This window comes from Mastacembelus armatus, chromosome 7 (assembly GCF_900324485.2).
Source record: "Mastacembelus armatus chromosome 7, fMasArm1.2, whole genome shotgun sequence".
NCBI classification, from domain to species: Eukaryota; Metazoa; Chordata; class Actinopteri; order Synbranchiformes; family Mastacembelidae; genus Mastacembelus; species Mastacembelus armatus.
Window position 1 is genome coordinate 18533771 of NC_046639.1, and position 12035 is coordinate 18545805.

General features: G+C 45.5%; 1 protein-coding gene across 2 annotated transcripts in view; it reads left to right on the forward strand.

The window, feature by feature from the left end:
* vps13d (vacuolar protein sorting 13 homolog D) overlaps positions 1–12035 on the forward strand; it is a 45342-nt gene that overhangs the window by 29152 nt on the left and 4155 nt on the right. For both annotated transcript variants that reach the window (XM_026333219.2, XM_026333221.2), the window contains exons 41-65: positions 159–311; positions 584–719; positions 810–857; positions 1184–1334; positions 1529–1745; positions 1821–2068; positions 2160–2351; positions 2474–2600; positions 2699–2841; positions 4131–4261; positions 4502–4677; positions 6815–6938; positions 7017–7252; positions 7338–7440; positions 7843–8000; positions 8124–8232; positions 8363–8533; positions 9323–9427; positions 9583–9732; positions 10441–10590; positions 10703–10799; positions 10906–11054; positions 11159–11293; positions 11600–11767; positions 11871–12003. In XM_026333219.2, coding sequence (XP_026189004.1) covers positions 159–311; positions 584–719; positions 810–857; positions 1184–1334; positions 1529–1745; positions 1821–2068; positions 2160–2351; positions 2474–2600; positions 2699–2841; positions 4131–4261; positions 4502–4677; positions 6815–6938; positions 7017–7252; positions 7338–7440; positions 7843–8000; positions 8124–8232; positions 8363–8533; positions 9323–9427; positions 9583–9732; positions 10441–10590; positions 10703–10799; positions 10906–11054; positions 11159–11293; positions 11600–11767; positions 11871–12003 — 3710 coding nt within the window. The remainder of the gene's footprint in view (positions 1–158; positions 312–583; positions 720–809; positions 858–1183; positions 1335–1528; positions 1746–1820; positions 2069–2159; positions 2352–2473; positions 2601–2698; positions 2842–4130; positions 4262–4501; positions 4678–6814; positions 6939–7016; positions 7253–7337; positions 7441–7842; positions 8001–8123; positions 8233–8362; positions 8534–9322; positions 9428–9582; positions 9733–10440; positions 10591–10702; positions 10800–10905; positions 11055–11158; positions 11294–11599; positions 11768–11870; positions 12004–12035) is intronic.

Sequence of the window (12035 nt, forward strand, 5' to 3'; positions counted from 1 at the left end):
TTTAAGATATGAATTTATCGATGTATATATCGATGCTTGCTCATGAGCGATTTATTGGCTTTTTTGTGAAGTGCCTTGAGATAATTGTATTGTGATTTGGAACTATACCAATAAAACTGAATTGAATTGAAAGTTCTAGCCATTCATGTCCCCCACAGGGTGGCGCTGTCACACAGCAGTAGTGCCGACTCCATCTCTGATCTCCACGGTCCAGGAGCTGATGACACCCACAGTGTGAGCCAGTGGAGAGAGGTGTTGCCCGGGGAGGAGGTTCCCTTTGAGTTTGAAGCCCGAGAGAAACTCCGCCACCGGTACAGTTCTGACCCACCTTCACTGCACCTGCACATTTACTCCTTTATCTTGTGTAGATGTTGTCTGTGTGAAACTGGATGGGTGGGTATGAATAGATGTCTGATTATAATTGAACAGATTAATGGTCTAATTAACGTGCAAATGAATCCCAGCCTGTGAATTATCGTGTGTATTTGTGTCGGAGGGTTGATCGTTGACTGAACAGCAGCACGAGGAGAAGAAAGAAATTGAAGGCTGAACATGTGTAACCTCCTTCTCCGTCCCCCTGTAGACACACTCATGAGCTGAAACTGCACCAGCTGCTGGTTCGGGTGTGTGGGTGGGAGCAAGTCAAACCTGTGTCTGTGGACAAAGTTGGCGTCTTCTTCCGTTACGCAGCTCCGGACAGAAACAACTCATCCAACACTGTGAGCACCAGTCACGAACTCAACCAGAATTTGTGCTGACAATGTGAAGGGTCTGAGTTTGCTTTTAAACCTGTTTTTGCTCTTCCACAGGTCGGCAGTCCCATCAGCAGGACCAACATCATCCACCCACACGTTTATGTACGTCTGGATCAGTGAGGAGTCAGTGAAAGTCAGCTTGTCTGTGGCCACAGTAGCAGCTCCAGTGTTCAGTGTACACCAGCAATAAGAAATGCAGAAAAAAAAAAAAAATCACTTTCCTTGTTTCTACTGAGGCAGCAGTTATAGAGCAGGAAATACCATGACACTATAGACCACACATTTGCAAGTGAAAGTCCAATAGTCGCCAGCATGAATGTATAAAGACCCTGAAGCTGGAATTTTGATTGTTTCCACAGCCAATTATCAGGGTCTGCACAGTGTGAATCTGAACCTGTTGTTTTGTGTGTGACCCCCCCCCCCCCCAGTTCTCGGCCCTGCCTCCGGTCAGAGTGGTCTTCTCCATCACTTTGGAGGGCAGTGCCAGGAAGGTCATCACCGTCCGTTCCGCCCTCATGGTGAAAAACCGGCTGGATGTTCCTATGGAGGTCAGACTGGACAGCCCCTCAGCCCCTGACAGTAAGACATATTAACTTGTTATGAAGTTTTATTTTTACTCGATTAAAAGTATAATTTTTTATTTATTTTGTCTCTTTTTTTATTTGGCTTTTTATCCTTACTTTTTGTTGTTTTATTTCCTTCTCTATGCTCCTTGTTAAATCTTATTTCATGTGTTGTCATTATAATGATGAGCTGTGTCTGTGTGTTGACAGAACCAGTGGTGTTGTCTCCTATCCTGCCGGGCCAGGCGACGGCCGTCCCCCTCCACTTGACGTCCTGGCGGCTGCAGGCTCGGCCCAAAGGCCTGGGCCTGTTCTTCTGCAAAGTTCCCATCCACTGGACCAGCGTGGAGCGGGCCGGGGAGATCAGCAGCAGTAAGAGGGAGTGTCAGTCAGCAGACTTTGATGACAACCTCAAGCAGAACTTCAGGTAAAACCACTCACAGTGTGTTGTTGGTTCTTCTTCACGTCGTATTGTTCCCTTCACTGCTCTTGTCTTTTTCAGGTTTTGTGTGGTCATCAAGAAGGAGAACTACCCAGACCAGCAGCCTGCCAAGAGGGACTCAGGCAGTTCAAAAGAGATCTATCGACAGCCAGGGCACACCATCTACTTGCTGCCCACCATGGTGCTGGCCAACCTGCTGCCCTGTGACCTCAGCTACTACATCAAAGGAACGCCCATCAAAGGCTCGCTGAAGCCGGGGAAGGAGGCCGTGCTTCATGGTTCCGACACCTCCCAGAACACGGAGCTCGGTCAGAACTTACTGAACATCAGTCACAAGAGTTGATTTCCTGAACCTCTTCCTTGGTCTTACCTGTGGTGTTCATAATGTGTGTCCCTCAGGAGTCCTGCTGGAGAACTTCCCCATGTGCAAAGAGCTGCTGATTCCTCCTGGGACTCAAAACTATGTGGTGCGCATGAGGGTGTATGACACCAACAAGCGCCTTCTGTGCCTCACCATCCGTATCATCCTGCGAGCACATGGGGCCCTGAAGATCCTGATTTCTGCCCCGTACTGGCTAATCAACAAGACTGGTACAGCTTCCTCTGTTGTACAGGTTTTACAAGAAGACGATTTTGTCCAGTCGTTGCTTTAAGAGCTCGAATAAAATAAAATATTACTTTAAGAGTTTCTCTGTTACTGTTCCCTCCCTCAGGTCTGCCGCTAATCTTCCGCCAGGACAATGGCAAAGCCGATGCAGCGGGTCAGTTTGAGGAGCATGAGCTAGCCCGAAGCCTCAGTCCACTGCTCTTCTGCTACTCTGACAAGGAGCAGCCGGCAATGTAAGTGTCCCAGACTGCACACTCTGTTCCATCGGCTGGACTGTAGTTCTAGGGTTGACCTTCAGAACTACCAACCTTCCATCGTTTCTTCATCCCAGGTGCACTATGCGGATTGGGAAAGGGATCCACAGAGATGGCATTCCAGGCTGGTGCCAGGGCTTCTCCCTGGATGGAGGCAGCGGAGTCAGAGCAGTGAAGGTCATCCAGCATGGAAACAGGCCGGGCCTCATCTACAACATAGGCACGTTTGTCCACTCAGTCAGTACAGACGGATACCACTAACTGATTCAATGACATCTGGGCCACAGTTTTTTTTTTTTTTTTTTTTTATTGTGATGGAAACCTGCTCTAATTATAGTTGAGACTTGGCGCTGCAATACATTATCCACTGTTAGTGTGTTGAATGTGCTAAAATGCTGAGCCCGCAGAACAAAAAAAACGTCCAAATGCTCCTGGACTGTAAGGCAGCTTAATTTGCTGATGTGGCTGTTTTCAGCCTGTGATCAGTGGTCATTGTAACATTCAGGAGATTATCTGGCTTGGATAAAAGATGTTTATGTTGGTATGACTGATGAGATAAATTCCCCAACTCTGCTGCTGAGTTGATCAGGAGCAGGTCTTTACTCATTATGCTATGCTATATTCTTTACTCATGTTCTCCCATCATGCTATGCTATATTCTTTACTTATGTTCTCCCATTATGCTATGCTATGTTCTTTACTCATGTTCTCCCATTATGCTATGCTATATTCTTTACTCATGTTCTCCCATTATGCTATGCTATATTCTTTACTCATGTTCTCCCTTTATGCTATGCTATGTTCTTTACTCATGTTCTCCCATCATGCTATGCTATGTTCTTTACTCATGTTCTCCCATCATGCTATGCTATGTTCTTTACTCATGTTCTCCCATCATGCTATGCTATGTTCTTTACTCATGTTCTCCCATCATGCTATGCTATGTTCTTTACTCGTTCTCCCATCATGCTATGCTATGTTCTTTACTCATCTTCTCTCATTATGCTATGCTATGTTCTTTACTCATGTTCTCCCATTATGCTATGCTCTTTATCGTGTTCTCTCATTATGCCATGCTATGTTCTTTACTCATGTTCTCCCATTATGCTATGCCATATTCTTTACTCATGTTCTCTCATTGTGCTATGCCATATTCTTTACTCATGTTCTCATCGTGCTATGCCATATTCTTTACTCATGTTCTCATTGTGCTATGCCATATTCTTTACTCATGTTCTCATTGTGCTATGCCATATTCTTTACTCATGGCATAGCATAATGAGAGAACATGAGTAAAGAATATGGCATAGCATAATGAGTAAAGATCTTCTGCTCCTCTTATGTGGTTGTTTTCTGTGGTTGTTGATCTCACACTGTTTCTGACACTTTGCTGAATGTACAGTAGCAGGAAGTTACATGTTCAGTATATCTTCATGTGTTCTGACATAAAACCTGAGATATCTCTGTTGTTGCTGTCAATGCAATTAATGTTGCGTCTGATCAACACAGGCATCAGTGTACGGAAAGGAAAAGGACGCTACAGGGACACTCACATAGTGACCTTCGCCCCACGCTACCTGCTGGACAACCGCTCTACTCACAAACTGGCCTTCGCTCAGAGAGAGTTTGCCAGAGGAAAGGTGAGGTTCTGGTTACAACATAATCACAACATCCCCAGTTCATTCTGTTTCCTTCTCATCCCACCTTTTTCCATCAGAAAGAAACAAATTAACTTTTAAGGTATATCTGTGGCCTCATGATGTGAAAGCTGCATCTCCTACACCACCTTAGTCAGAGTATGTGCTGCGAGAACATTCTGTCTGCTGCCTGATGTCCAGCTTCACCTTCCCAGAGGTCACTAATGAATCCATGTGTCCCAGGGTACGGCCAACCCAGACGGTTACATCTCCACCCTGCCGGGCTCCAGCGTTGTCTTCCATTGGCCCCGCAACGACTACGACCAGCTGCTGTGTGTGCGCCTCATGGACACCCCCAACTGCACCTGGTCTGGAGGCTTTGAGGTCAATAAGCCGAAGTCCTTTCACGTTAACATGAGGTGAGCTTCACATACCACACATTATTGAATCCATCTGTTAGATTATGTTCAGCTGTATCCTCCTCCCAAAGTGTGCTCTTACTTACAGTATATACATCGTTTCATTATTATCATTGGGCTGCAGAGCATGTCCTAAAGCCAAACAGTGGGGGTGGACACTGGTGCGACTAGCTTTACTGCCTATTTCCTGTTCAAACTGTTTATGCCAAGAGAACAGTAGAAACTCTCCATGTGTACTGCTTTGCAACTTGTGGGCTTGATTAGTTTCACAACTCTGAGCTACCTGTGCTATGTCTCCAAGTCTACTATACCTGGCTATGGTATAACGTTACTGTTAGCTTATATGCATTTGGCATCAGGACGAATCCTGGTCCAAAATGGTGATCGGAAACCTTCTACTGTGGACCCCACTCATATGGATTCTTTTAATGCTGATTATCCACCCAACGACACAATTGTTTCGGTACAAAGCAGGGGAATTGCCGCAATTCTGACAACTCCAGAACCATTTGATCACATCACCTTTACAGGTACATCCAGACATCGCTTGCCCTCCTCCTCGGAAATACATTCACAGGGGATCCCAACGGAGCTTCAGGATTAATGGCACAAACCCCATGCAGTGTTAACATGGTGTTGCCCCACATCACACAACCTCAGAGGGACTGGTTTCACACTACAACCACAAACTTCAGAGATGCTATATTATCAGAAAAATCCACCTACTGTGCATATATAATAGATTCCAGTGAAAGAAACTCATAGGCCCCCATTTCACCGCTGTCAACAGTCTTATAAAAGCACCTGATTCTTCCATCCCACTTGCATTGCATGTGCACTGCAAGAGTATTATAGGCATTTTTTTTTTTTTTTTTTTTTACTAACAAAATTGAAACTATTCATCAAGAGTTAATGTAGCAAACTGTCATCTCTGTTCCTGTCCTGCTGTTCCCCTGTCCTCTTTTCTGTCTTATTTTAAACTTTCCACCCTTACTGAAATTACCTCCGTCATCTGAAAAGCAAAGTCGTCTACCTGCCAAGTGGACTGTCTACCCACCACCTTAGTTAAAGCCTGTACCCACTCTCTTCTCTCATAACTAATATTATTCATTCTTTTCTCTGGTTCTGTCCCATCATATCTTTTCTCTAGTTCTATTCTATCATCTAAGGCTGCTATAATCACACCTGTCCTCAAAAAACCTGGTTTTGATCAAACAAACCTTAACAATTTTTGACCCATCTCCAATTTACCATTCATCTCCAGAATCCTAGAAAAAAACTGTTGCTGATCAAGTTCCTAATCATCTTACTAACAATAATTTGTATGAACAATTGCAGTCTGGTTTTCTCCCCCTCCATAGCACTGAGACAGCCTTGGTAAAAAATTACAAATGAGCTCCTGTTAGCTGCAGACTCTGGACTTATCACCATTCTCATCCTCCTTGATCTAACTGCCACATTTGATGCAATCTCATATTCCATTCTCCTTGACCGTTTAGCTTTAATTAGTATCACCAACACTGCACTTCCCTGGTTTCTTTCATACATCTCTGGCCGTACTCAGTTTGTTCAAATCAAAAATCACATATCCCACCCCCCTCCGGTTAATACTGGTGTTCCTCAGGGCTCTGTCCCTTGCCCCCACCTGTTCATTATATACTTATCCCCCCTTGGTCTCATTCTCCGTACATACTCTATATGTAATACAGCATACAATTCTACTGCTATGCAGATGACAACCAGCTCTACCTTTCCTCCGAACCCACCACTGTGCTTCCCCCTTCTTTTGTTTTCTTACGATTTCCTCAAATGAAACGGTGATAAACCTGAATTTGTACTTACTGGTAAATCCACACTATCTAAAGTCGACAGTCTTTCTCTCTTTATTGATAACTCCACTATTCCCTCCTTCTCTCAAGTAAAGAGTCTGGGTGTCATCTTTGACAGCACCCTCTCCTTTTCCGCTCATATTAACCATGTCACCCAGTCTGCCTACTACCACCTCCGTAATATCAATCGCCTGCGCTCATCACTCACCCCCAACAGTATAACCAACAGTTTCTGGTTCCTCAGCTCATTTGAGGTCAATGAGGTAGTGAGTGCAGTGAAGGGACTGATCTGGATCTGGTTTGAACAGGGACACACTGGGCAAATGCTTCTTCCTGCGGACAGAGATCAGCCTGAAGGGAGCCACCTACCAGATCTCCTTCAGTGACACCGACCAACTGCCTCCACCGTTCCGCATTGACAACATTTCTGAGGTCAGTCACCATTCATAAGCTTCCTGTCATGTGTCTGTGAGACCTGAGCTGTCTCTGAGACTGTTTGAATTCCTGCAGGTGCCGATCCAGTTCTGGCAGCACGGTGTGCCTGACATTCGGCTGCACACTGAGGTGAAGGCCGGCTCTGAGCTGGACTATGCCTGTGATGAGCCTACCCTGCCCCCCTACCTCACACTGACCGTGAAGGGAGCTGGATCCTCGGAGGTCACGGCCGACATGAACTTCTTCAGAGAGTACAACAAGCTGTACTACGAGAACTTCATCTACATCGCAGCCACACATACGTTCTCAGAGTATGGAGCCGTGTCCCATGGTTTTAAATCTGTAGAGAAAAAAAGTTAGTGATGAAGCTAAAACAACATCCTTCTTTTGATGCAGGAAGATCGAGAAGAGGCCTGTTGGGGTGAAGCGCCCGGTGAACTGTACTGAGCTAGTTCTCGATGTGGACACCAAGACTCAGAGGGTCATCCTGAAAAAGAAGGTATCGCAGAATAAAAATCCAGAATGAACAGCTAGACTCAACTGCTGAAGTCACCACACTTATTCACCCAGACTGTTTAGTTACATGTTACACATTTAGAACGGGCAAAGGAAAGAAGCAAGACTTAAAATAAATGTCAGGCAACAAACCAACAACTTTAATAAGTGATATCTAGTTTAATGTTCTTCGGGTCAACGAGTTGCTTTTCTCTGATGGAATCAGACAAAAACATTTGGGAAACTGAACTTTACAATTTGATCTCTGTTTTTCTGTAATTTATTGAGTAAAAGGTGAACAGATGTTTTTTTTAAGAAACAACATTATGATGAAAATGTAGTTCAGAAGCTGCAGCTCCTGAAATAACCTGACAGAAGTGCAGTGGTGACGTGTGTTGTTGTGCAGGAGCCGGGGAAGCGCTCCCAGCTGTGGAGGATGACGGGGACGGGCATGTTGTGTCACGAAGGCTCGTCTCCACCGCAAAGCAAACCGGCCCAGCCCCGCCCACTGGACTCGTCTTTAGTGCTGGACATCGCCGGGCTCGCAGCCGTTACTGACAACAGGTGTGTAGAGTGTCTGCCCCGTGTCTCAGCAGTAATTTAGAGCCAGTGTTGGACAATGAACAGAATCTGTGATGCAAAGTGGGTGTAAGAGCTGCGTCTGTCCCTACGTGTTGTATGTCCCAGCTTTGAGCCTTTGATGCTGCGGAGGCCCGACTCCCGCCGCAGCACCACCCAGACTTGGTACTTCAGCTCGGGCATGCTGACCTGTGGCCTTCCCCGGCTGGTGGTACAGGTGGGTCTTTGGAAACTGTCAGTCTCAGGAACTGAAAACAGCAAACGCTGTTTGCCCCCAACCCCCACCCACTGTAAATATTTTTTTATTGTTGTAATTCTTTTATGTTGTTTGAACTCATCCTGCTCAGGTGAAGGGCGGCGTGGCTGGGCTGTATGATGGAGCTGAGGTGGTGCTAGGACCAGACTCGGGCCTGATGGAGCCTGGTCCTGAGCAGCAGTTCATCAACCAGAAGATGAGACCTGGTTCTGGGGTGCTGTCGGTGCAGGTGCTGCCAGATGGACCCACACGAGTCCTGCAGGTGAGAACAAAACCAGTGAAACTCTAAAAGCTGAGTTCACCAGCCTCTTCCGTGTGACCTCCCACAGAACTAACAGTTATAAAACAAATAGTTCTGCTTCTTAAAGATGATATCAAATATTTTGCATATTTTAGCCTGTTGTTTGTTTTCATTTCTATACACTTGGAAAAAAAATGTTTGTGTGACCTGAAATGGAGTTAGTGCCTGCTCTGCAGAGTACTTTTCTGTGCTAGTATATACCATTGCTGATCCATATATATATTTTAGTTTAACAAAAACTTGAAAGTTTTTATGGTTTTGAATTTTTCAGCTAATGTTGTAATTCCCTGGCATCAGTTTTGTTTAAAACACATTGATCACTCAACTGGAGTTGCTTAGTGCACTCACATGACATTAGGAATGAATTATTAAAACACAGGCTGTCAGGGACAGACCGAGTGGGCACTTTGAGTCCGTCAAGCCTGGTTTTCTAGTTTATATATTTGCAGAAGTTCATTATTCACAAACAATAAATAATAAAATAAAAATTTGTGATTCCACAGCAAAGCTACAGTCCATTATTAAACACATCAGGGACCACTTGTAATGCTTATGCGCACCACCAGGAGGCGACAGACCACTGGTTGAACACTGCTGTAGTACAGTGTGAATGCTCATACAGTGCCAGTCAGATAAAAGCTTATTACTGAAGCCCTGTGCTGATAACATCTGTTAACATCTGCTTCCACTTACAGTCACACTGACCCTCATGTTACAGCTCAAACTTGTTTGCTTGGTTCCTGTTTGCAGATCAGTGACTTCAACCAGAGGAGAATGACCAGGAGCTCATCCACCACAGAGCAGGAGCGTATCAAAGAACAGGTGAAGAAGAGAGAACCTGAGCAGGAGCTGGAGGTATGAGGAGCTTTGTACCACATTCATGTTTGGGGGCGAAAAAATACCTCAATAATACTGCACAAAATACACAGGAGAAATCCCACCTGTTCCTTTAACGTTTATTTTATGTTTGGTGTGCTCCATGATGAGAAACCTGTTGTATTCACTTGCAGGTGCTGGTGAACCTGGAAGAAGGTGTGGGCGTGTCTCTGGTCAACAAGGTTCCTGAGGAGCTGGTGTTCACCACACTGTCTGGTATAGATATCCACTTCACACGCACCGCTGCCAACGAGGTGCTGGAGCTCAGTATTCAGAACATCCAGGTGAGGTCCCACAGCTCTGACCACACTGTCTGAGTCTGACTCAAATTTAAGTTACGCTGCTTCAAAAGGCTCAAGTCCAGCGTCAGTAAGAGCCTCAGTTCATCCTGACTGTCTTTTTACTTTGCTGCTCGTACACCCTGTAATCCTACACTAACACTGTGTTAATGGTGGAAACTATATTTCGTAAAGTACTGCATTTGCATACAATTCTGCGGTTTTTGTACTTTACTTGAGTCAGAGCCAAACCTTGTACTTTTTCCTGCTCTACATTTATCTGCTAACTTTAGTTCCTTTTCAGAATCAGATGAATCAAACAAAATACAGTCTAATCATCAAACTTTATTGATCCCTGGTGGGAAATTCCCAAACTACCCAGCAGTATGGAAAGTACTTCAAATTAGAAGTATATAAGGTAGTTAACATTAGCTCCACCTTTACCAGCTGCAACATTAAAGTGATGAACACAATAATGCATCAATAATTAGAATCCAATAATATCAGATACATTCATGTGAAATGGGCCATTCTGCACAGTGACTACTTTTACTTTGGATACTTCAAGTACATTTGGATGATGGTACTTTTGGACTTTTTTTTTTTTACACTGCAGTACTGATACAAGATCTGAGTACTTGTACTGGTGCTTGTTCCATCATGTAGACTTGTATAGTGTTGTGTCAAGCTGATGTGTCATGTTGTGGTTATCAGGTGGACAACCAGCTGCTGGGCACCACCCAGCCCGTGATGCTGTGTGTCACCCCCAGCTCCAGTGACAGCAGCGTGAATGACAGCGGCCCCGCCCTGCAGGTCAACGCCGTCAAGGTTCCCAGCAACCTGCTGCTCACTGATCTCTTCAAAGTGAGTAAGTCAGCGTCAACCACAGGGCGCTGCAGAAAACTTCATGTACCACAATGCACCAAAGCAACACCAGGATCATGTAACTAATGATGTAACCCTGACATGTTCACAGCACCTCATGGTTACGGCCCAGCGCTTCACCGTCATCATCGAGGAGAAGCTGCTGCTCAAGCTGCTCAGTTTCTTTGGATATGGACATACAGAAGCTGGTGGGTCATCAGTTGTGTCGCTGTTTATCTGTGTGACGCTGAGAAGGGGCAGGTGGTGTTGGTGTCAAAGTAAAAAAATATAAACCGCAGCTGTTTTTGACTGCAGAGCTGGAAAAGTTGGATGAAAACCTCCATGAGAAGCCCAGTGAGGACGCAGGACCTCCCAAACGTTACTACTTTGAGAACCTGAAGATCAGCCTGCCCCAGGTCAAACTCAGTGTCCTCACTTCTCACAAGTTGCCGCCTGACCTCAAGGTATCGAGACTGTTGCTTCCTGTGATTACACGATGTCACCCTGCTGCTTCCCTGTTCTACCTGCTGCTGTACTTTCCTTCATAGTGATTTGTGTTTCTCTCAAGGCGCTGAAAGGCACTCTGGGCTTTCCTCTGGTTCGTTTTGAGGACGCCATCATCAACATGTACCCGTTCACTAGAGTTCACCCATATGAGACCCAGGAGATTATCATCAACGACATCCTCAAGCACTTCAGAGAGGTAAGACGGACACATGGTGCTGCTTTGAACTTATCTGCTTTAATTGGCCAGTGCAGATAAGAGCTGATGGCGGAGCAATCTAAAATATTTATTTTCAGCATTTTTTTCCCAGATCACACACAGAGCTGCAAAGAGCAACAGTGGGAATTTATTTTAAGTTTCCTTGTAATCTTTTTTTCATTCCCCTGATCCAAAGCAACAGTTAGTGTGCTGGTGTAGTGAAGTTCTGCTGCGCTGCCAGCTTAGGGAAACAGCAGAAAGGATGCACGAGTTGCTCATTGTTCAAATACTCTTTCCTGTCTGCAGGAGCTGATCAGTCAGGCGGCTCAGATCCTGGGCTCCGTGGACTTCCTGGGAAACCCAATGGGCCTCCTTAATGACGTCAGTGAAGGTGTGTCTGAGCTCATCAAGTATGGCAACGTGGGTGGGCTTATCCGTAACGTGACGCACGGTGTGTCCAACTCTGCTGCCAAGGTACGTCTGTGCTCAGCTGTGCATACCTGCCTCTGTTAATGAGCACATCCTGCGCACACCTTTAAAAGTATGTGAAGATCGAATATGCTGTTCTGTGTGCCAGTTTGCAGGGACTTTATCCGATGGATTGGGGAAAACCATGGACACCCGGCACCAGAGTGAGCGAGAGTATATCAGATACCATGGAGCCACCAGTGGAGAGCACCTGGTGGCAGGGATCCATGGACTGGCTCACGGTACGGACTGGGAACACTGGAGTCTGCTCTGT